Below are 22467 nucleotides of genomic sequence, written 5' to 3'. Positions count from 1 at the left end.
CCAAGCCCGCATCAGGCTCCTCACTCACTGGGGAGTCTACTTGAGATTCTCCCTCTCTCTCTGCCCTTCACGCTCCTGGTACACATGTGCTCACTCAGGGTCTCTCTGTCTCTCTCAAATAGTAAATAATTCTTTTTTTAAGAGTTCAAAATTAACTGTTAGAGTTAAGATTATTGTAAAGATACAGATTTATAAGTTGGAAGTTTTTGGCATCTGTTTCTGAATGCAAAATGTCATTAATGATTAGCTCCAAGTAGTAATCTTTGTTCTAAGTATCTTTCTCTGTCTTTTTAAGGAGAGCTCAATAAAGAGAAAGACAGAATTTTGGTAGCTGAAGGAGGCCTTGGTGGTAAATTACTCACTAATTTCTTACCACTGAAAGGCCAGAAACGAGTCATTCGTCTTGATCTAAAACTTATAGCTGATGTAGGCCTAGTGGGGTAAGTATCATTTGTATTTTTATTTTTATAATTTGAGTAATAGTTCATAAGTAGGAGATAAATATGTATGGTAATTAGGGACCAGTGTTATTTATGGAATTTGTGTGTTGTTTGTATACATTGAGGATGCTGCTAAATACAGTTATTTTAACATCGCAAATATGGAGTTTCACAATTAATTTTTATTTATAAGAAGAGAGGAAGATCACAACAATTGAGTAGGCTAGTGGGAATGGTAGAGAATGAATCAAGAAAGGAAATCAATCAAATGCAGTAGTATAGGAAGGTGAAAGAAGATTACCAGATATTAAGGAATAAAATTAAAATTCCAGACCACATTTTATGAAGTGTATAGGAGGAAAGAAAAAGAAAAAAATGCTTGAGATACTCCTACAAGTCTTTATAGAGGTATTGCTCTGTTGATCAGGTGGCTAACGGCCCATACAGACAGTCTCAGCCATCAGACTTAGATGTTACTGAGCACCAAGTTGGATCTCACTGTGACTGTTTCCCTGTCCTTCATGCTCTACTTAGGATCTGTCCATTCTCAGTACTGCAGACCCCACAATGTTGTCCTCTTTCACAGGCTTCCTTTGTTTCATCAAACAGTGCTGTTTGGCTGTAGAGTTTGCAGTGCTGTCACCTGACTGAGGGGGATAGATAGCAAGCTAGAAAGTAGGTAAAGGAAGGGAAGACTTCGGCTTTGTATTTCTGCCTGGCCCCCCTTCAGCATTACGCAGAAGTCACATGAAAGACTTAAGAAAGAGATAGAGAACACTGCCTATTGCCGGCTCTACTTCAGACTTCCAGTTCCGTTCCGTGCCTTACATAGCTTATTTTTAACTCTCTTTATCTACCACTCCAGCCATCTCCCTGCTTCTTTACCAGAGTTATCAGTCTGAATCCCTCACTTCTTGCCATGCCTGTCTAGCTACTAGGTCTTAACAGCAGTGGCTTAGAATTCATGAAGGCCCCATTCTTGCTGACATTATAACAGGGATTATAACAGGGAAGGATGTGATCCTGGTGTTCAGGCTTGCCATTTGCATTTAGTCTTTTCCATAAAACTTAGTTATCAGGCATAGTTTCTTTAATAACATTCGTTTTTCACAATGTTGTAGGCTCAGTAAGGTTTTCTGAACAAGACTGAGAATCTAGCCATTTGCAGTCTCATTCGTTACAAAAATGTGTTTCAAATTCTGCAGAGACCTCTGCAGACTAAGAGCCTCACAAGGCTAAGTGGTAAAGGTGGAGTGAGGATGGGGGACTCAGGTGAGAGACTATTTGGTTTAGAATCTCATATCCACTGGAGATCACCTGGAAGGTCTTGGGTAAGTTTTAGAATGTCTCTAAGCTTTTGTTCTCTCTTTTTAATAGTGGCTAGATACATTGCTAAAATGTGAATAAGATAACACATTTACAGCACAACACATGCGTTAGATTTATGAATGGGTAATGAATGGTAGCTGCTAACATCATCATCATTACATTGCCAGTTTATTGGAGAGTACATATAGTGAAATACTAAGCTTTTTAGAAGTGGATTTGATTCCTCAGCGCCTTCAAAAGGAATCAGTCTGCCTCCATCTTTATTTCAAAGTGCTATTTTCCAGAACCATGAGAGAATGAATTTCTTTGTTTTAAGCCACCCAATTTGTGGTACTTTGTTACAGCCGCCTTGAAAACTAATATATTCCTTATTCTTCTCTCCTCTTAATATAGAATGTGCAACAGAAAAAAAAAGTGGATTTGATAATACAGTCTATAATTGATGCATCCAGTTTCTCTTTTTTTTAAAGCATCAAGTTTCCTAAGTACAATGCTTAATGTATATATTTTAATGCTTTTAAATTAGCCAACTGTTCTTAAAAAGTTACTACTGTGAGTACCAGCATAAACAGATAATCTGTTTTCTGGTTTCAGGAATGAACTGAACTTTAGAACTAAGGTGCTTATCACTAATGTATTTGTACTGCTGTTGTCAGATCTGATCTTTGCATAGGTCGGATTTCAGCCTCTAAAATTTTTATTAAGTACTTTTCAGGAAAAATTTCAGTTATCATTTCTTCAACCATTGGCATCCTTTTTCTTCATAGGATTTCAGTTTCCTTGGAAATAGTCACTGGCACTTTTCTGCATTTAATACTGTTATGAAAATAGGATAATGGAAAGAAATAAGCAAGTCTAGTTAGGGATAATCATGAATAAAAATTACTGCAATTTGCATTTCAGAAAGTTAAAAGGGCCTGGTATAATGAGGTGTAAGATAATACTGTATTTTTTTTAAAAAGACAATACATATTTCCATAGGAAAATGAGTCATTGGGGCGCCTGTGTGGCTCAGTGGATTAAAGCCTCTCCCTTGGACTCAGGTCATGATCTCAGGATCCTGGGATCGAGCCCCACATCCGGCTCTCTGCTCAGCAGGGAGCCTGCCTCCTCCTCTCTCTCCTCCTGCCTCTCTGCCTACTTGTGATCTCTCTCTGTCAAATAAATAAATTTAAAAAAAAAGAAAAAAGAGTCATTAAAAAAAATTGCACTAATTTTATTTTAAATTTATTATAAGAAGATATATTTAATGAGATATTTTAATTAAGTTTATTTTGAATGTTAAAAGAGCTCTACTAAGAGGTTATAAATTTTTATAGAATTTCAGATTAATAGTTCCAAACTATTACACTATTATTCCAAGTGAAAGTTTGGCTTGTATTGTAAAAAGAGCTTTCTCCAGTTTGAGTGAAAGCTGTGAAGACAGGGATCACACTGGTCTCATTGATTGCTGTATTTCTGATGCTAGTATATTGCCTGGTTAAGTAAATGATTAACAAATATTATTTGGAAAAATTTAATGAAAATATCTGCATAGAACTGAGGAAATCATCTCTTAAGCGACTCTCATTCCTTGTACTTTCATATATGATGGGCCTTTCCTAAGGCAAATTTAGCAGTAAAATCACAGCCTTTAAAACAATAAAATCAAAGCCTTTAAACAATATATATTTTAATTATAATTCAGTTTTTTCTCATCAAGAAATATATCTCAAGAAAGAGATTAATGGTATATGTAAAAGTTCAAGGAAAGGGGTATGTGGGGTGGCTGGGTGGCTCAGTGGGTTAAGCCTCTGCGTTTGGCTCAGGTCATGATCTCACGGTCCTGGGATTGAGCCCTGCATCGCATCGGGCTCTCTGCTCTGCGGGGAGCCTGCTTCCCTCTCTCTCTCTGCCTGCTTCTCTGCCTACTTGTAGTCTCTGTCTGTCAAATAAATAAATAAAATATTTAAAAAAAAAAAAAAAAAGGAAAAGGGCACGTGGGTGGCTCAGTCCGTTAAACCTCTGGCTTTAGCTCAGGTTATAATCTCCCTGATCAGGCTCCCTGCTCAGTAGGGAGTTTGCTTCTCCCTCTCCCTTTGCCCCTCCCACCTTGCCTGGGCTCAGGTGCACTCTCACTCTCTCTCTTAAGTAAAATTTTTAATATAAAAGTTCAAGGATAATAACTGTGGTGTTTAAAGTTTTTAAAAGTTAGACAAATAATAAATGCTAAAAGAAAATTTTCTTAAAGAAAAAGTATCTATTAATTCCACCACCTAGGAGTGACTGTTAATGTTGGTATATGTCCTTCTAGCTGCATACACTTTTTTTGCAATGTTATTTTTAATAGTAAAAAATTGGAGATAACCTAAATGCCTAACAATAGGAAATTAAGTAAATTACAGTGTGCCCTTGAAAAGTGTTCACCATATATTATTACTCAGTTTAAAAAACAGGCCAACCAACTATGAAGTAATCTTTCAGGAAAAAAAATCAAAACTGAACCTGATCAAGGCTTTATCTCAGACTAACAATTTATAGAAAAACTGGGGCAAAGGAGCATGCTAAAGGACATCATGGGGGTGTCAGCAAAAAAAAAAAAAAAATATCCAGACTATGGGAAAGAAATGCTATAGGACAAATGACCCAGTTTCCTTAAAAATAAAATTACAGCAGCACCTGGGTGGCTCAGTCAGTTAAGTGCCCAACTTGATTTCCACTAAGATCATGGTGTCTGGGTCCTAGGATCAAGCTCCCTGTGGGGCTCCACACTCACCAGGGAGTCTGCTTAAGGATTTTCTCTCTCCCCAAACCCCTCCCCCTGCTTGCACTTGTAGCGCACACTGGCTCTCTCTTTCTTCCTCAAATAAACTTTAAAAAAAAAAAAAATTGAACTAAATTACAAAGAGAAAATAAAATGGGGGAGATCTTTACCAAAAGAAATTTTAAGGGATACATTAACCAGTTGTAATACACGGGCCTTAGGTGAGTCCCTGTACAAAGCAACTTTAAAAGAAGTATTGGGGGGGCGCCTGGGTGGCTCAGTAGGTTAAGCCTCTGCCTTTAGCTCAGGTCATGATCTCAGGGTCCTGGGATCAAGCCCCGAGTCAGGCTCTCTGCTCAGCAGGGAACCTGCTTCCCCCTCTCTCTGCCTACTTCGGATTTCTGTCTGTCAAATAAATAAATTAAATCTTAAAAAAAAAAAAAGAAGAAGAAGAAGTATTGGGAATGTGTAATTTGTTGAAGGTAGGCTATTGCTAAATGAGATTCATTACTTCTCTCTACTTTTGTATATATTTGGAAATACAGTATAAAACATATTAAAGAAAATTTATAAAGCAATATAAGCAATATTTTGTCATTGTTTGGCTAGAATTAGTGGATTGTTAGTATTTTCATTAGTTTCTTTTTGTTTTTCTATGATTTGCAGGCTTTTTTAAGATAATTGAATTATACTCCCAATACTAAAACATCACTAGTGTCCAGCATAAATTTATCTTTATTTTTTTCATATGTATATTTCATTCAAGTTTTTCAGGATTATTATTTTTTAAAAATAATTTATTTATGTATTTGACAGAGAAAGACACAGCGAGAGAGGGAACACAAGAGGGGGAGCAGGAGAGTGAGAAGCAGGGCTCCCACAAAGCAGGGAGCCCGATGCAGGGCTAGATCTCAGGACTCCAGGATCATGACCTGAGCCGAAGGCAGACACTTGATGACTGAGCCACCCAGGCAGCCCCTTTTGGGATTATTTTTAATTTATAGTCTGTTTTTATTCCCACAGGTATTCAAGAAATGTACTTGCTGAAATGTTAGAAATTCAGAGATAATCAAGTATTGTTAACAATACTAATATTTGTTTTATTTTTTTTATTATTTTTTTAAAGATTTTATTTATTTATTTGACAGAGAGAGATCACAAGTAGGCAGAGAGGCAGGCAGAGAGAGAGAGAGAGAGAGAGGAGGAAGCAGGCTCCCTGCTGAGCAGAGAGCCCGATGCGGGACTCGATCCCAGGACCCTGAGATCATGACCTGAGCCGAAGGCAGGGGCTTAACCCACTGAGCCACCCAGGCGCCCCCTAATATTTGTTTTAATTCATTACATTATTTTTTCATTTCAGATTCCCAAATGCTGGAAAATCCTCTTTGCTAAGTCAGGTTTCTCATGCAAAGCCTGCAATTGCAGATTATGCATGTAAGTATCATTTGTTGTGTATTTTAATATGTGGAGGTAAATTTTTAAAGACTCATCTTTCTTTGAATATGAATAAAGTGACAACTCTGAGGTAGCCTTAGTGTGAAAACTTGGCCGCCAGCGTACATGCATTTCCCATTAATCCTTGAAATCTCTTTAGCTCTTCACAAAGTTCCTAGTACTTGTTAGATACTTGCTTCTTTGCATTTATTTCTCCTTGCATAACCACTTATTTGACTTAGTTGTGATTTTCTGAGCACCTATCCTTTATCAAGCACTGCTCTTTCTATTCATTTAGCAAGTATTTCTGTGAACTCCAGTGGGTTCTGTAGAAACAAAGATGGGTAAGCACTGTTCTGACTCTTACTGAGCTTATAGACTAGTAGGGGAGGGCATATATATCATACCTGACTATAAGAGAATATATTATGATTCTGTGAAAGAGTGTAGTTAGCTGCTTTAAACTTTGGAAAGGTGTAATGCTAGGGCTGAGGTATGAAGAATACTTGCACTAATCAGTGAGAGACAGTGGATGTGAAAGGTACTTCCGTCAGAGGAAGTAGCAATGTACACAAAGGCTCTCTGGTGGCAGGGAGATCTCTGTGTCTAGAGAACATGTAATAAGGGAAAGAGGGAATTGATGAGGCAGGAGATGTAAGTAGAAACTATATCATACAGACCAGGTAGGCTTTGCTCTTTATATCTAAAGAGCAGCTCATAGCCTTTTAATCAAAGGGTGAAATGATTAGATTGCTTTTCAAAAAGATCTCACCACATGTGATGTAGAAAATGGATGGGTGTGGGACCTAAATGGGTCTGGGAAGAGTAGTTAGGTTATTGCATTAGCTAGATGAAATATAATGGATGCTTAGACCACGTAATGAATAAATGTGATAGAGTCTCTGTTATCATTAAACGAAAAGATATAGAAACATCCATTGACCTGGAAAATACAATTAAGCCATTCTAAAATTAAACTCTGATGAAGTAGAGTTAGTTTGGTTCTAATTGCTGTAAATTATGTGACCATTATTTATTGTTAAAGTATAGGAGCTCTTGAGAAGGAAAGAGGAAGAAAAGTTCAGAGTCATAGGAAAGAGGCTAGTGCAGAATTGATAAGGTTTGAGGATAAGTGAATGAGAAAGGACTAAACAAATTTCGCCTACAGACCCAGTGATAGAAACCTAAATTCTGTTCTACCCAGCGGCACCTTTATCATGCTCCTTAAAGTACAGCCAAAGAACTTTGAAGCCCACTGATTAGATTAGCTTTATGCCTATGCAGATTATAATTGTATTTTCCACTCCAACAATGAGAATATAATCTGACTTAAATTGTTTACCAAAAAATAGTAATATTTTTTTATACATAATGGTAAGACAGTTTTGAGAGTACCAGCCTTATTCTAGCCTAAATTTATTATTTCTTTTAGTTACAACATTAAAGCCTCAGCTTGGAAAGATTATGTATGATGATTTCAAACAGGTGAGTATTTTTAAAGACATTTGGTTAGAAGTGCTTTTGATGCTTGGACTATGTAATATTTGATTGTTTCTATGGTGTTGGGGGGAAAGGTAGCAGAATTTTGTTTTTGGTAAATGAGACCATGATCGAATCAATTCTCCTGAGCATGATCATAGTAGAATATCATATGAAAATATAACTTTCTGTCCTTCCAAAGTTTAGGTCCAGTTTATCGTTACAGCATAGAATCTTCTTTATCTCTTTGATCTCTGTTCTCATTGCAAGTCTGTATTTTACTGTATTTGATTATGGATTTTTGCTTCCTAAAAACATTTTCTAAAGTTCATGGAATTTATTTTATTCCAACTTTCTCTTTCTAAAACAAATTTTTTTAAATTGCAAGGGATTCTGGTCTAGCTATTAAAACTTATTTTTCCTTAATAAAGAATAACTATAGATCTTTTGAATAATTAGAGTAAAAACAAATAACAAAGGAAAGTAACAAAATTTTTAAAATATATAATGTATGACAAGCATTTATGCTCCTTGGTATTTACTCAAATGCAACATACACACAAAAACCTGCACATGGATGTTTGTAACAGCCTTGTTCAGAAGTGCCAAACCTTGGAAGCTACCAAGATGTCCTTCAGTAGGTGAATAGATAAATAAATTGTGGTAATAAGGGAATATGATCTAACACTAAAAAGAATTGAGCTGTGAAGGCATGAAAAGACATGGAAGAACTTAAATGCATATTCCTAAGGGAAAGAAGCCAATCTGAAAAGGCTACATACGATATGGTTCTAACTATGTCACAGTCTAGAAAAAGGCAAAACTATGGACATGACAAAAAGATCAGTGGTTTCCAAGGATTAAGGGGAAAGAAAGGATGACCAGTAGAGCACAGGATTTTTAGGGCAGTGAAACCATTCTGTATGATACCATAATGGTGGGTACATGATGATATACATTTGTCAAAGCCAGTAGAATGCACAAAACCAAGAGTGAACCCTAATGTAAAGTATGGACTTAAGGTGATAATACATCAGTGACACATAAAAGATTTATGTTCATTTACATAAGTTATTTAACAATAAAAATTTTTTTTAAACTTTATTATATAGAATAAGTAAAATTATAAATAATTTGAATATGGAGAACAATATATAGAGGAAAAGAGAACATTGTAAATTTTAAGGGAAACTTAATTCTCAGTTGCAAAATTCTAAGATGGAGAACCTGCAAACAAAATTTTAGGACATGAAAAAAATCTTTTCAGGACATGAAACCTTTGTTGTATTTTGTCTATATGACTGCTTTGTCATATAGCCACAGTTTCCTTTAAAACTGTGAAATCCGGGGCACCTGGGTGGCTCAGTGGGTTAAAGCTCAGGTCATGGTTCCACGGTCCTGGGATCGAGCCCCGTATCGGGCTCTCTGCTCAGCAGGGAGCCTGCTTCCTCCTCTCTCTCTGCCGGCCTCTCTGCTTACTTGTAACCTCTGTCTGTCAAATAAATAAATAAATAAATCTTTAAAAATAAATAAATAAATAGAATTGTGAAATCCTATCCACAGGGGCAGTGTATGAAGAGCAGTGCTTCTCAGCCCTTACTGCACATCGTTACAATTAACTGGATGGCTTCAGAACAACAATGATAAATGAAGCCTAGGCGCCAGAGATTTGAAACCAAATTCCTTGGGGTAGGGCCTGGGTATCTCTACTTTTTAAAAGATCCCTGGGTGTTTATAATGTGCAGTGAGGTTTGAAAACCACAAATACAGACTAATAGTTAATCACTTACCATTTCAAAAAGGAGATATAAGAATCTTTTCTCCTGGGGTGCCTGGGTGGCTCAGTCGGTTAAGCAGCTGCCTTCAGCTCAGGTTATGATCTCAGGGCCCTGGAATCGAGCCCCACATCGGGCTCTCCACTGAGCGTGGAGCCTGCTTCCCTCTTTCCCTCTGCCTGCCGCTCTGCCTACTTGTGATCTCTATCTCTCTGTTGAATAAATAATAAAAATCTTTAAAAATATATATTTTTTAAAAAATAAAATTTAAAAAAAGAGAACCTTTTCTCCTTTACTTTTCAAAAATGGTCAGTAGTCCTCCTGGTAGAACATAAACAGAAAAGGAACAGTGGTGCCACATAATCAATTACATATGGAATTTAAAACTCGAAACTATAGAGCTATAAGTCTATGTCTGCTGAATTACTATCCCTCTATACTTTGAACTCAGAAAGTTGAAATTCTGTGACAGGTTCATGTTGAACAATATAATCGATGGAATTCTAAAGAGAACTTATGTGATTAATAAATGTTAAACTAATCCCTAGAATTCTTAGATTGTTAGATTAGTAAGTAAAAATGGGACTCTAATTTCTGATAACAGATGGTTTTGATTCTTAATATCTTGGTTTTATAAATATGCAGTGATAATCACAAATTAGTAACTGTATTTGAAATAGGAAAATTTGGGGATGTAATTATTTTTTTTATTAAACCATCTAATTTTGTATTAGATATCAGTAGCTGATCTTCCTGGTTTAATAGAAGGAGCACATATGAACAAAGGAATGGGCCATAAATTCCTCAAGCATATAGAAAGAACCAAACAACTACTGTTTGTTGTAAGTCATATGTGTACCAATGTAATGTTCAAATGAATGTGAAAATCAATGTGTTTAGTTTTCTTTATCTGATATGTCGTTTGCAAATATCTTCTCCCATTCTGTCAATTGTCTTTTGATTTTGTTAACTGTTTCCTTTGCTGTGCAAAAGCTTTTGATCTTGATGAAATCCCAGTAGTTCATTTTTGCCCTTGCTTCCCTTGCTTTTGGCGATGTTCCTAGGAGAAATTCTTTAAAATAATAAAATTAAAAGTTAAGGTACTATCACATGTTATTCTACTAAGTGTTTAAATGGGAGTCAAATATAGTAAGTAATCTTCGTTTATAACACAGAGTGGAGATGGCATTACTATATCAGATGTAAGTTTGGCCATACATATCAAGGTTTAATTCTTTAAGGCTGTCAACATACTGTTATGTTATTATAGAGTATCTCTTTCCTATTTCATTGATGGTGTTGGAGCTATTTATTAGATTGTCTGTATCTCATACAAATTGTTTTATCTATACTAGTTTTTTATTTCATTAATATTATAATTTCATCAGAATAATTATGGCTGTCTTTACAGCACAGTTTCTCTTACTCATTTTGAATTACTGAATTAACAATGTATAGATTGAGAAATTATTTTTAGCTTGAGAAAGTTAAACATTTCAAAACAGAAATTTGTAGCTGTAGTTATGTCAAAAGCCGTCTCTTTCCATCTTTTTTTTAGGTCGATATTTCTGGATTTCAGCTTTCTTCCCAAACTCAATACAGAACTGCCTTTGAAACCATAATACTGCTTACAAAAGTAGGTTTTCTGTTTTACTGTGTTCTGTATTTGGTCTGACATGTAGGCATATAGAACTGTATTAGATAACAGATAATTAGAATGAATACATATTCTACCTCTACTTTTTGAAGCTTTGAAGTCAAAGAATCATCTAAACTAGCTTTCTCCAGTTCTTTGTTAACCCACGCTTCAACCTATTAAAACCAATGAAATTCTCCTTTATTTTAAATCTCTGTTACATACTTCTCAGACTTTATTCTTGCTTGAACTTTTATTCCTACTTTTTAGACTATTTCTCAGTCTGTTTTTTTTTTAAAGATTCTTTTTATTTATTTGACAGAGAGATCACAAGTAGGCAGAGCAGCAGGCAGAGAGAGAGGGGAGGGGAAGCAAGCTCACCGCTGAGCAGGGAACCTGATGCAGGGCTCGATCCCAGGACCCTGAGATCATGACCTGAGTCAAAGGCAGAAGCTTAACCCACTGAGCCACCCAGGCGCCCCTCGGTCTATTTTTTTTTTTTAAGAAGATTTTATTTATTTGAGAGAGAGTATGAGTTGGGTGAGAGGCAGAGGGAGAAGCAGCTCTCCAGTGAGTAAGGAGCCTAATGTGGGGATTGCTCCTGGGACTGTAGGCTCATGACCTGAACCAAAGGCAGATGTTTAACCAACTAAGCCACCCAGGCACCCCTCAGTCTATTTTTTTGCTTTTTTCTGTTCATTCCTTAGATAGCATTCCGTTACAGTTAATACACAGATGACTGCCAGAACTTTCTGATACCTACGTCTTCTGGTCTTGCTTTAGACCAGCCAACTAATGGATGTCTTTCACTGGCTGTCACATTACGTTCTCAAACTTAATATGCATACAACTGAACTTTAATGGTTTTGTAAACCAGAATCCTGGGTGTTAGTCTCGCTTCTTTCTTTCTCACCATCTGCATTAAGCCCTATCACTTCCATATCCTAAATCTTTGAAATTCATCTATGTGTCTTCATCCATACTGTTATAATTATCAGCCCTCCTCACTAGAATGTTTTAAGTATTCCTATGTCATCACATTGCTTCCAGTCTCACTTCTCTCCAGTCCATTTTTTAAAATTGAAATGTAGTTGACATACAAAGTTACAGTATTTTCAGGTGTATACAACATAGTGATTCAGTAACTCTATATACATCATGCTATGTTCTCCACAAGTGTACCTTCCATCTGTCACCACACAATGCTATTATAATACCATTCTTTAGGGGCGCCCGGGGGGCTCAGTGGGATAAAGCCTCTGTCTTCAGCTCAGGTCATGGTCCCAGGGTCCTGGGATTGAGCCCCGCGTCTGGCTCTCTGCTCAGTAGGGAGCCTGCTTCCCCGTCTCTCTCTCTCTCTCTGCCTGCCTCTCTGCCTACTTGTGATTTCTGTCTGTCAAATAAATAAATAAAATCTTAAAAAAAAAATACCATTCTCTAGTTCTGTATTTTTTATTCTATTTTATATTTTTAAATATGGCAGCTAGAGTGATATTTGTGAAAAAACCAAGATAATGCTTGTTCTTTGCTTAAAATACTTCAGTGGGGGTGCCTGGGTGGCTCAGTCAGTTACGCCTCTGCCTTAGGCTCAGGTCATGATCTCAGAGTCTGGGATCAAGCCCCACATCAGGCTCTCTGCTTACTGGGGAGCCGGTTTCTCCCTCTCCCTCTGCCTGCCACTCTGTCTAATTATGTACTCTCTTTCCCTCGCTCAAATAAATAAAATATTTTTTAAAAATAAAACACTTAAGTGATTCCCCCCCGTTGTTAGGTTGAAGTCTAACTCTGAATGTGGTTTTTGAATTTGGCAAGGGTTGGCTCCTAGCAGTTCATCTCTGCCCTTCCTGCCTCACTTTTTATTCTTAGCCACATGATTTCTCTCTAACACAGCAGGCTGTTGCTTACCTCCAGGACTTTTTATATCTTATATCCTTGTCACTTTTTTCCTGTGAGTATTTGAATACGGGTTTCTATATGGACATGTTTTCATTTCCCTTGGGCATATATACCTAGGAGTAGAATTGCTAGATAATATGGTCAGTCAATGTTTAACACTTTGAGGACCTGCCAGAATTTTAGAGTGGATGAACCATTGTACTACTTTATAATCACACTAGCAAGGTATGTGAGGGTTCTAGTTTTTCTACAAGAATGCCAAAACTTGTTCCTTTGTCTATGTTTTTTATTTTTAGTTATCCTAGTAAGTGAGGTGGTATTTCATTATGGTTTTGACCTGCATTTCTCTAGTGACTAATGATGTTGAGCATCCTTTCATGTGTTTATCAGCCATTTTTATGTCTTTGAAGAAATGTCTGTTCACATTCTTGGTGCATTTTTTAAGTTGGGTTACTTATCTTTTTTTGTTGTTGTTGAGTTGTAAGAGTTCTGTATATTTTGGATACAAGTCCCTTATCAGGTACATGTCTTGTAAATATTTCTCCCATTTCTTTTGTCTTCACTTTTGTTGTTTGTTTGTTTTTAAGATTTTATTTATTTATTTCAGAGAGAGTGAGTGCATGAGCAGGGGAAGGGGCAAAGGGAGAGGGAGAAACAGACTCCCTGCTGAGCAGGGAGACTGACAGGAGACTCCATCCCAGGAACCTGAGATCATGACCTTAGCCAGAGGCAGATACTTACCCATTGAGCCATGCAGGTGCCCTTGTCTTCATTTTCTTTATATTATTTGAAGCACAAAGGTTTATATTTTAATGAAGTTCTTTTTGTCTATTTTTGTCTTTTGCTTGTGCATTGCTGTCACAGCTAAGAAACCATTTCCTAATTTATGGTCATGAAAATTTACTACTAAGCACACTTACTTTTTCTAAGAATAATATAAATATAGCATTAGACTGTTACTATTTACTTCTGAATTTTATCAGTGTGCTTAATAGAAGTCTAGATATCTGTATTTGGTCCTATGTACAAATCACTATGTCTCTAAGATGTCATTTGAATTAAAATATATTAACATGTGACCTAACCAGTGAGCATTTTATGAATTTTCTTTGTCATTTAATTTTGTGGTTGTTGAGGTTTATTGAATTTCAGAAATGTCAGTGGGCTCTAGATTACCCAGGCCTACAAAGTAAAGAAAGATATTACCAAATAGGTAATCTATATATTTATTTATTTTAATAAAATTACTTGGGTTTTTTTTTTTTTTTTTGGAAGGAATTGGAGTTGTACAAAGAGGAACTTCAGACAAAACCTGCACTTCTGGCAGTTAATAAAATGGACTTGCCAGGTGCTCAGGATAAATACCATGTACTGATGAATCAACTCCAAAATCCTAAAGGTAAACCCATTTGTTCTTTAATGCCAATTTAATGATTACCTATTGCGTGCAGAAAGTGCTAAGTGGTGTAATCAATGCAAAAGAAAACTGATAATTGCTACTCTTAAAAAAAATTATGTTTGAAGAAAGAACACATTAATATGAAACTTTAAATAACATTGTAACATAATACTTATCAAGTTTCAGAACTGTGATATGGACAGTAAGTTAGCAGAGACAAAAGGAAAAGTCGGGCTTCATAAAGAAGTGAAATTTAAACTAGGCCCTTAAAGAGTTAATGGGAGTTGGATCAGAAGAGAAGAAAGTCAGCATCTACCTGTAAATTCTTTTACTTTAACATACTTCACAAGTTCTAGACCTTCATTCCCCTAATACACTATAAATTTAAAACCAGAGCAAATAGTTCTAAAGAGATATGTATCTTTGCAATGCCAGCAAAGTACCCTGAAGAGTCCTAATTTCTAAAAAGAACTTATGTACCTACATATGTGTGACATAGAATAATAATGCTGTTGCAAAAGGATTTATTTGTTTGAAATTTGTTCCCAAATGGACCACTTCGTGTAAAGGAACTTAAAGGGACTCTCCATAGTTTTGAATATTGACTTTTGCAGAACACTTCCTATCCTACAGTAATGATGCTTTCATTTTTCTGAATCTAGTAGAGGAGAAAAAGTCAGGTGGATAGAAGGTGGCTAATATGTTTTTAAATGGTACTAATTCCCTGTTTTTATCCTTCTATAGAAATGGGGAAAATAAGTTATAGTATACTGGGGCTATCACACAGCACCAGAAGATCCTTTCTCCCTTACAGAAATCTTCCCCCTGCATAATTTACGTATTGGAGCTGTCCTTGAGTTAATAAATTACTTTCAGGATATAAATATTCCTGGAAATACTGAGTACTCTTTATTCTATAATGTCACTTGCTTTATGAGGTCATTAGATCTATTTGCTAGTTGGTCTTGCAGAAAAGGGAATTTACAGAGGAGGTGTCAAAAGGGAGAGTAACTCAAGAGTTTGTGCTATTTTGGTCTGTCATAAAACAAAATACAGTGACCTCAGTGATAATTCCTGAGTTAACATCTTTGGACTTCCTTGAGGATGTTTGAATCTCACAAATGAAGTTCCATGTTTACTTGTACAGTCTCTTTCAGTCCAGCCTTTCCAGTGCATATCCATGTTAACCCATCCCATCAGTGTGCCATCTCCCTTCCCATTGTCTTGAAGGCAGGGAAGAGGAAAAAGTAATATAATAGCTGTCAGCCTCTGTGGGGTGATAGATTGAACTCATCTGAAATGATTTCCCATTAAAATGTCCCCACACCCCTTTCAATTTTAGTACAGCTCCTAACGCCAGAGCCTGTAGTTTAGGGTAGTTTAGTAGTTAAAGCCTGTAGTTTAGGGCAGCTAAAGGCCACCTGTGTATTGAGGCAAGTGACAAAATCCCAATCATGAATGATGTTATTTTTATACATACGTCTTTTAGAAAATCTGTGTTGCCTGACTTCATTGAGCTCCTCCAGAAAAAGCAAATTTTTTGCTTCTGTAAATAGAGCATGTGTGATTTATCTTTTATTTTTACTTAATTTGGTTTAAAATATATTCATCCAAAAAATATTTGCTAAGCACCTATCATGTGCTTAGAATCTTGCCATTGTCATTTATAAAAACAAAAGTTTCTGAGAGGTTATTAATGAGGGAAGGAAAAAAAGAATAATACTAGTTTTTAGTACCTTGATTCATAAACCTCTAATATAGTTTTAATTTACTTTCAAAGACAATGAAAATCAGCTTAGTTTTGTGCTCCTTGTTTCAGATTTTCTGCATCTATTTGAAAAAAACATGATTCCAGAGAGGACCGTGGAGTTCCAACATATCATCCCCATCTCTGCAATTACAGGAGAAGGAATTGACGAATTAAAGAACTATATAAGGAAATCTCTAGATGAACATGCCAATCAGGAAGATGATGCATATCATAAGAAACAGTTGCTTAACTTACAAATTTCCAGTACAATATCTTATAGTGAGCCACCACCAAAAAATTATTAGCCCCAGATAGATGTAATTTAAATCTATTAAAAATGATACTGAGGGGCACCTGGGTGACTCAGTGGGTTAAACCTCTGCCTTTGGCTCAGGTCATGATCTCATGTCCTGGGATCGAGCCCTGTGTCGGGCTCTCTGCTCTGAGGGGAGCCTGCTTCCCCCTCTTTCTCTGCCTGCCTCTCTGCCTATTTGTGATGTCTCTCTCTGTCAAATAAATAAATAAAATATTTTTTTAAATTAAAAAAAAATTTTAAATGATACTGAAATTATATTCATTTGAAAGTTTTTCTACAGACATGTATTCTTTAGAAGGTTTATTAACCTTCTGCTATAAATGCCATCATTCAAGAACCATACCTTCTTGTTTTGTAGTTACGTGTATAGATAATAAAAAACTAAGACCTAGAAATGACAACTTATATTTTATGGCCAATCTACCCATAATAAAATCCTCTGATATTCCTGTAGTTATGACATCTCTAGTGAGATCATTTATATATATATAAACAGAAGAGCATTCTCTAGAATATTATTCAAATGAGCAACCAGGTTTTGTTTGTTTTTGAGTCTGTCGTATACCTGGTTCTACTAATTATATAATAGTTACCTTTTTTGGAAAACTTCAAAACCCTAAATTTTAACGTATTTTCAGTAATGATAAAGATCACTGATAATATTTAACAGAAACCAGCAGGTAGATGATTATAGTTTCACCTTTTGGAAAACTTTCTTTCTTAATTATAAATCTTTTTTCCTGCTTTGGAGCAGTATGGTACATGTCTCATTTTCTTGAACTCAAATCTGTCTTGTTTTCATATTTTGGTAAAGAGAAGTAATAGGAAGAACAGATTTGAAACAATATTATCAATCATCAGTATACTGATATTAAAATTTCTAAATTTCTGTGATTCAGAAATACAAATTGGACATTTTCTCTTTATCAGTTTTATTTTAAAATATATATGTTCATTGTAAGAAATAAAACATAAACCACCCAAAAGCATAGAAAGGAAAACAACTTCCCATCTTCCTGTACTGGGCCGTCTCATCCTTCCCAGAGAAAACCACTCTTAATAATTTCTTATTTCCAGCAGAATTTTTTAATTGATTTATCTTTTTACTCAAATGAGTTCATTATATAAACCTTTTCTGAGTTGGGTTTTTTTGTTGTTGTTGTTCAAATAGTAGCAAGTTAATGAGCTTTTAAAATTAATTCTTCAAAGCTGCTCTTAAATTATTAGAAATTTTTTTGGAATTTAAGCCTCAGTGAAGCTTTTACATATGGTTGTAGTATTACATAAAAATCATGTCAGTATAGTTCTTAAATTTCTTCTGATGTGACAATGTGAATGAGTGTTTACAAGTATTATTTCACTTTTATTTGTTCTGTTTTCTGTTCTCCACTCCCACCTCCCATTCAGGGCCCCAATGGCTTTTTTTTGTATTTCTTTTTCCTTCATTGCACAGGTATTTATTGAGTATCTCCCATCTGTCAGGCACTGTGCAAGGCACAGCATGTACAGTGTTGAAGACAGGACCTGCTGCCCTTACGGACCTCACATTCAATAGCAGAAACTGCAGGGGATTAGAATAGTCTGGTCTTGCTTTACAGCGAAGAAGTAAGAGTGAGGAGAGCATTCGGAATTTGAACATCTGTACTGATCATTCTGATCATGTTTCATTTTGGGTATGTTTTACGTTTATAACTTTAGTATCGTTTTTCTCTTAACTTATATTATTTCCTAAATATATAGAAGTAGTAATGTGAGGACAATTTCATCAGGTGAATTTCTGAAGTTCTGACACCATAATCTTATTTTCTGCTGTGGCAAAGGATAGTAGATACGTGCTGAGAATTAAGAGGAATTACATCTTATTTGTTAGTAATGGCCAGGTCACTACAACAAAAGAAAGCATTGTGTTATGTAACTCACTAAATGTTTCATGGTTTATATTTTCTAGTTAATGAAAGTTGATAGTTGATTTTTATTCTAAACAGAAGGAGAAAATCTGGATCCCTTTTTATTTTACAAAAAAATACATTTTAAGAACTTAAAGATTTATTTTGAAATCAATATTAACATCTCAGATGCCATTTATTTTGTCCTTAAGCAAGATTTTTTTTTTCACTTTTACCTTTCAAAATATATATACTTTTTGAAAGACTTAATTTTTATATTACTGAATAGCCAAGGTATCAGTGTGCTGCATATACTAAATTTTTACCAAGTCCCAGTAGTTCTTGCAGAGCTTGTGTCAGATTGATTTACCATCATGAATTACAAGCCAGATCTGTCAAGTATTAAGTGTATTATACTGTGAAGCTGGATTCGTGCTTTGAAGATTTCACCTATGAGTTGGTCCGAAGGTTGTGGGTTATTGTTAAGCTGAAGATTTCACCTATGAATAAAAATTTTCCCAAAATATATTGTTATTTTTGCAATATATATCCATATTATTCATATCATTGCAAAATGAACTTTATAGAAAATTAATGTTTTTGTTTAGATTTTATTTATTTATTTTAGCGCGAGTGAGCATGGGTGGGGAGAGGGGTAGAAGGAGAGGGAGAAAGAAGGACAAGCAGACTCTGCACTGAGGGCAAAGCCCTGTGTGGGGCTCTGTCTCATAACCCTGAGGTCATGGCTTGATCCAAAATCAAGAGTCAGCCACTTAACCCTACTGAGCCACTCCGGATCCCCTAATGTTTTCTTTTAAGTGGTAAACATGTATTATCTAATTGGGGGGAATCTTCATAATGGGAAAAATCAGGTCAAAGTTATTTATTTTAGGTTTTATCTAGTTAGTTTTCTTGTAAAGTTGTATGTCTTAGCTCATTGTTTGCTTTGGGAGGATGGAGTACAGATATTCTTTTGAGAAAGTTAATGAAAGCAAAAGATTTCTTTTCTTGCCAACATGTGCATAAACACATGGAGTATTTTTTCTAAGTAGTTTCATAGGGTTTGCAGAGCTCAGATAAAAAAAAAAAAGTAGTTAACAAAGGTAAGCTCCCTCTAGAAATTTGTAATATCATTAAGTTACATTAAAAATAATGTTTCTGGTGCCTGACTGGCTCAGTCAATAGAACATGCGACTCTTGATCTAAGGGTCGTGGGTCAAAGCCCCACATTAGATATAGAGCTTACTTTAAATAAATAAATAGATAAGTAATAAGTGACAGCTATTTTTGTTAAAAATGCTTATGCGTAATAAATTTTTTTAAATGTTTCAAAGCATCAGCATAAGTTAGCTTACAAACTATAGCTAAAAAATGAAATGAAAGTTAGTGGTGTAAATTGTAAACCTTACACAGAAGACATCTTATTTCAAAAACATGGAAACATTTTGTTTGAAGATCAAGTTGTGAGTTGAATTTGAAGTATATTTTTAAACCTTTGAGTATCTCAGATTTCTCCCTTACAGATAGACAAGTGAAACAAATTGAGAAATGAGTACGTGGTCTGTGCTAGTAATTGTAATATCTAACACAGTAATATTTTCATATGCTGGGCAATGTATTGGGTTGTTCACAAATATCTCTTTTCAACACACACTATATTGTGCTCACTTCAGCAGCACATATACGAAAACTGGAATGATACAGAGATTAGCATGGCCCGTGCACAAGGATGACATGCAAATTCGTGAAGTGTTCCATATTTTTGGTGCTGTGAATTGTGTTAAGACTGATAAATCACAGACCTGTACCCCTGATACAAGTAATACTTATGTATTAATAAAAAGAGATAAAAAAGAATTCAGCAAAAATGAAAAAAAAACTACAAACTATATTGCCTGTGATCATTTACTATTAGGTGAATGGATGTTTGGGGTTTTTTGTTTTTTTTATTTGAGAGAACAAGAAGGAGTGGAGAGGAGAGGGGCAGAGGGAGATGGAGAAGCTGGCTCCCAGCTGAGCTCGATCCTGGGATCGTGACCTGAGCCAAAGGCAGGCTCAACTGACTGAGCCACCCAGGCGCCCCTGTTTTGAGTGTTTTTAACTTTTGGGGGAGTGTACTATATTTTGTAATTTTAAAAATGTCTTTGCCTTACAAGAGTTTATTCCTTGGGAATTAAGCCATTTAGATAAACTTAGTTAACAAATGTTGGCAGACAACATGCAGTAATATTTCCTGCAGAGTTAAATAAGAACAAAAATTTATTTATTTTCTTAAACAGCTATGTCAGAGAAGCATTTTGTTTGGGGTTTTTTGTTTGTTTTGGTTTTTGGTTTTTGGGTTTTTTGTGACTAGAGTTTGGCAGGGAGAAGGAAAGTATCAGAGAAGTCTCTTAGCATTAAGTGGGTGTCATAAGCCAGTTGAAGGAAAAGCAAAATCAAGTAGGTGATAGGAATAAGAAAAGGAAAGAGAAAAGAAAGAAAAGCATGTATGTTGGAGAGTTGTAGTATTTCTCTGTGGATAATTCAGGAGTGATGTGGGTTATTGCCTCAGCTGGCTGTCAGATGTGTGAAGAAGCCAAGGGCAGTTTCAGCTACCATTTCTGACCATAACCAATCATTACTTTTAGGCGATTCTAATTTTTGTACTTTTACTGTTTCTTATTTTATGACTGTTGCTTAATTAATAGTTGTTGGGTACTTGGAAGACTTCAGGGGAAGCAATCAGTCACCTTTGTGTATATTATTAATGTCTTTATAATAGAAATTAAGTTTCATTGGGTTGCCCCAGATACTAAGCTATGCGAAGCCTAGCTATTATTTGAATCCTGTCCTCTGAAATACTTAGAATTTGAATTATACTTAAAAATACTTAATTGAATTATACTTAAAAATACTTAAAAAAATACTTAGAATTTGAAGAACAGCAAATGTAGTTTATAATATAAGTAATTTTGGAGCAATATATGCCAAAGTTGGAGCTTTTTCTATTTGTTTTTTAAACGTAAGTGATTGAAGTTGAAAGGAAAGGACAAAACTTCCTTTGTTCATGGCACTTTTTAAAAAAAAAAATTTTTTTTTAATTTATTTATTTGAGAGGGAGAGAGACACAGCAGGGGGAGTTTGAGAGGGAAAAACAGGCTTTCTGCCGAGCAGAGAGCCCAATGCGGGGCTCAATTCCAGGACCCTCGGACCATGACCTGAGCCGAAGGCAGATGCTTAATGACTGAGTCACCCAGGCGCCCCAGTGGCACATATTTTAACATATTTTTCTGAAGCTGCCAATATCTTCTGACCAGTGCTTTCATTTTCTTATTTGTTATCAAACATTATTACTGGTATTATCCCAGTATGAGAGGCTCTAAGAAGACCATGGTGTAATTTTCTTAAGAAAAAGGATATGAATTTCTTTTATTTTTTTATTTATTTTTCAGAGAGAGAGCCAGAGAGAGAGCACAAGCAGGGGGAGTGGCAGGCAGAGGGAGAAGCAGGCTCCTCGCTGAGCAAGGAGTCTGATTCGGGGCTTGATCCCAGGACTCTGGGATCGTGATCTGAACCAAAGGCAGTCACCCAACCAACTGAGCCACCCAGGCACCCCAAGAAAAAGAATATGATAATAAATCTAAAATATGCCTTCAGTTTTATTTGTATATGGTTTGCTGCAAATTGAGGGAGATTGGAAAACTTTAAATCAAGAGCAGGCATTGAATAGAAGCTTCCGGATTTCAGTGGATTTGCCACGTGATTGAGTGACAATAAGTAAAAGCCTCTGGTCAACAAAATCCTAAGGGGGAGAAATAAGACTACTATAAAATACTTGAGGCTCAGTTTCAAAAACAAATCTTAATATGAACTGGTACTACCTTGAGGTCAAGAGAAGTTATAAGAGCAATATAATGTGCACACATGGCCTTTCTTATAAAAATAGAAATCAGAAAAACTCAGCTGCTTTAAAGAATCACTAATGTCATAATTCCAAATTTGTAACACATTCATCAAAAGTTTAACATACAGGTTTATCTGTAAAAACTAGGTTAAAAATAGTGGTGGTCGAAGGAGAGGGTAATAAGCATGGTACATGACAAAGATTTACAACACCTGAATGCAATTATAGGCAAAAGCCTTCAGTTATCCTGCTTTAAGCCAGTTCTTTTGTACACTTTCCTTCCCTTCTTCCCCTTATTCACTAGTCACTTTATTAAAGAATATTGGAAACGTGTGGTCACCCTTCCTCTTATATAGTAGACAATAAAGTCCCAACCATTTTTAAAGTGACAGCTCACTGCTTGATTATCCAGAACCTTCTTCCCTTATTTCCTGTATTAGTTTGCTAAGGCTACCTTAAAAAAGTACCACAAACTGAACAACAGAAATATATTGTGTCACA

At 35.7% G+C, this 22467-nt stretch overlaps 1 protein-coding gene and 1 non-coding gene across 3 annotated transcripts in view; both read left to right on the top strand.

Annotated features, from left to right (window-relative positions):
• Nucleotides 1–16284, top strand: part of GTPBP10 (GTP binding protein 10) — a 29513-nt gene extending 13229 nt beyond the window's left edge. Inside the window, exons 4-10 of one of the 2 annotated variants that reach the window (XM_032305249.1) lie at nt 296–440; nt 5873–5946; nt 7379–7431; nt 9935–10042; nt 10759–10836; nt 14008–14131; nt 15951–16284. In XM_032305249.1, the coding sequence (XP_032161140.1) occupies nt 296–440; nt 5873–5946; nt 7379–7431; nt 9935–10042; nt 10759–10836; nt 14008–14131; nt 15951–16186 (818 nt within the window). In that variant the 3' untranslated portion in view covers nt 16187–16284. The remainder of the gene's footprint in view (nt 1–295; nt 441–5872; nt 5947–7378; nt 7432–9934; nt 10043–10758; nt 10837–14007; nt 14132–15950) is intronic. The other variant, XM_032305250.1, reaches the window with a different exon arrangement.
• Nucleotides 16285–19743: 3459 nt separating this feature from the next.
• LOC116569729 lies at nt 19744–19847 on the top strand. The gene has a single exon (XR_004277160.1). It is a non-coding gene; the product is annotated as a U6 spliceosomal RNA (small nuclear RNA).
• The last annotated feature ends 2620 nt before the right edge of the window (nt 19848–22467 follow it).

This window comes from Mustela erminea, chromosome 11, assembly GCF_009829155.1.
Source record: "Mustela erminea isolate mMusErm1 chromosome 11, mMusErm1.Pri, whole genome shotgun sequence".
In the NCBI taxonomy this organism is placed as follows: Eukaryota; Metazoa; Chordata; class Mammalia; order Carnivora; family Mustelidae; genus Mustela; species Mustela erminea.
The sequence above is the reverse complement of the archived record's forward strand: the minus strand, read 5'-3'. Positions and strand labels throughout refer to the sequence as shown.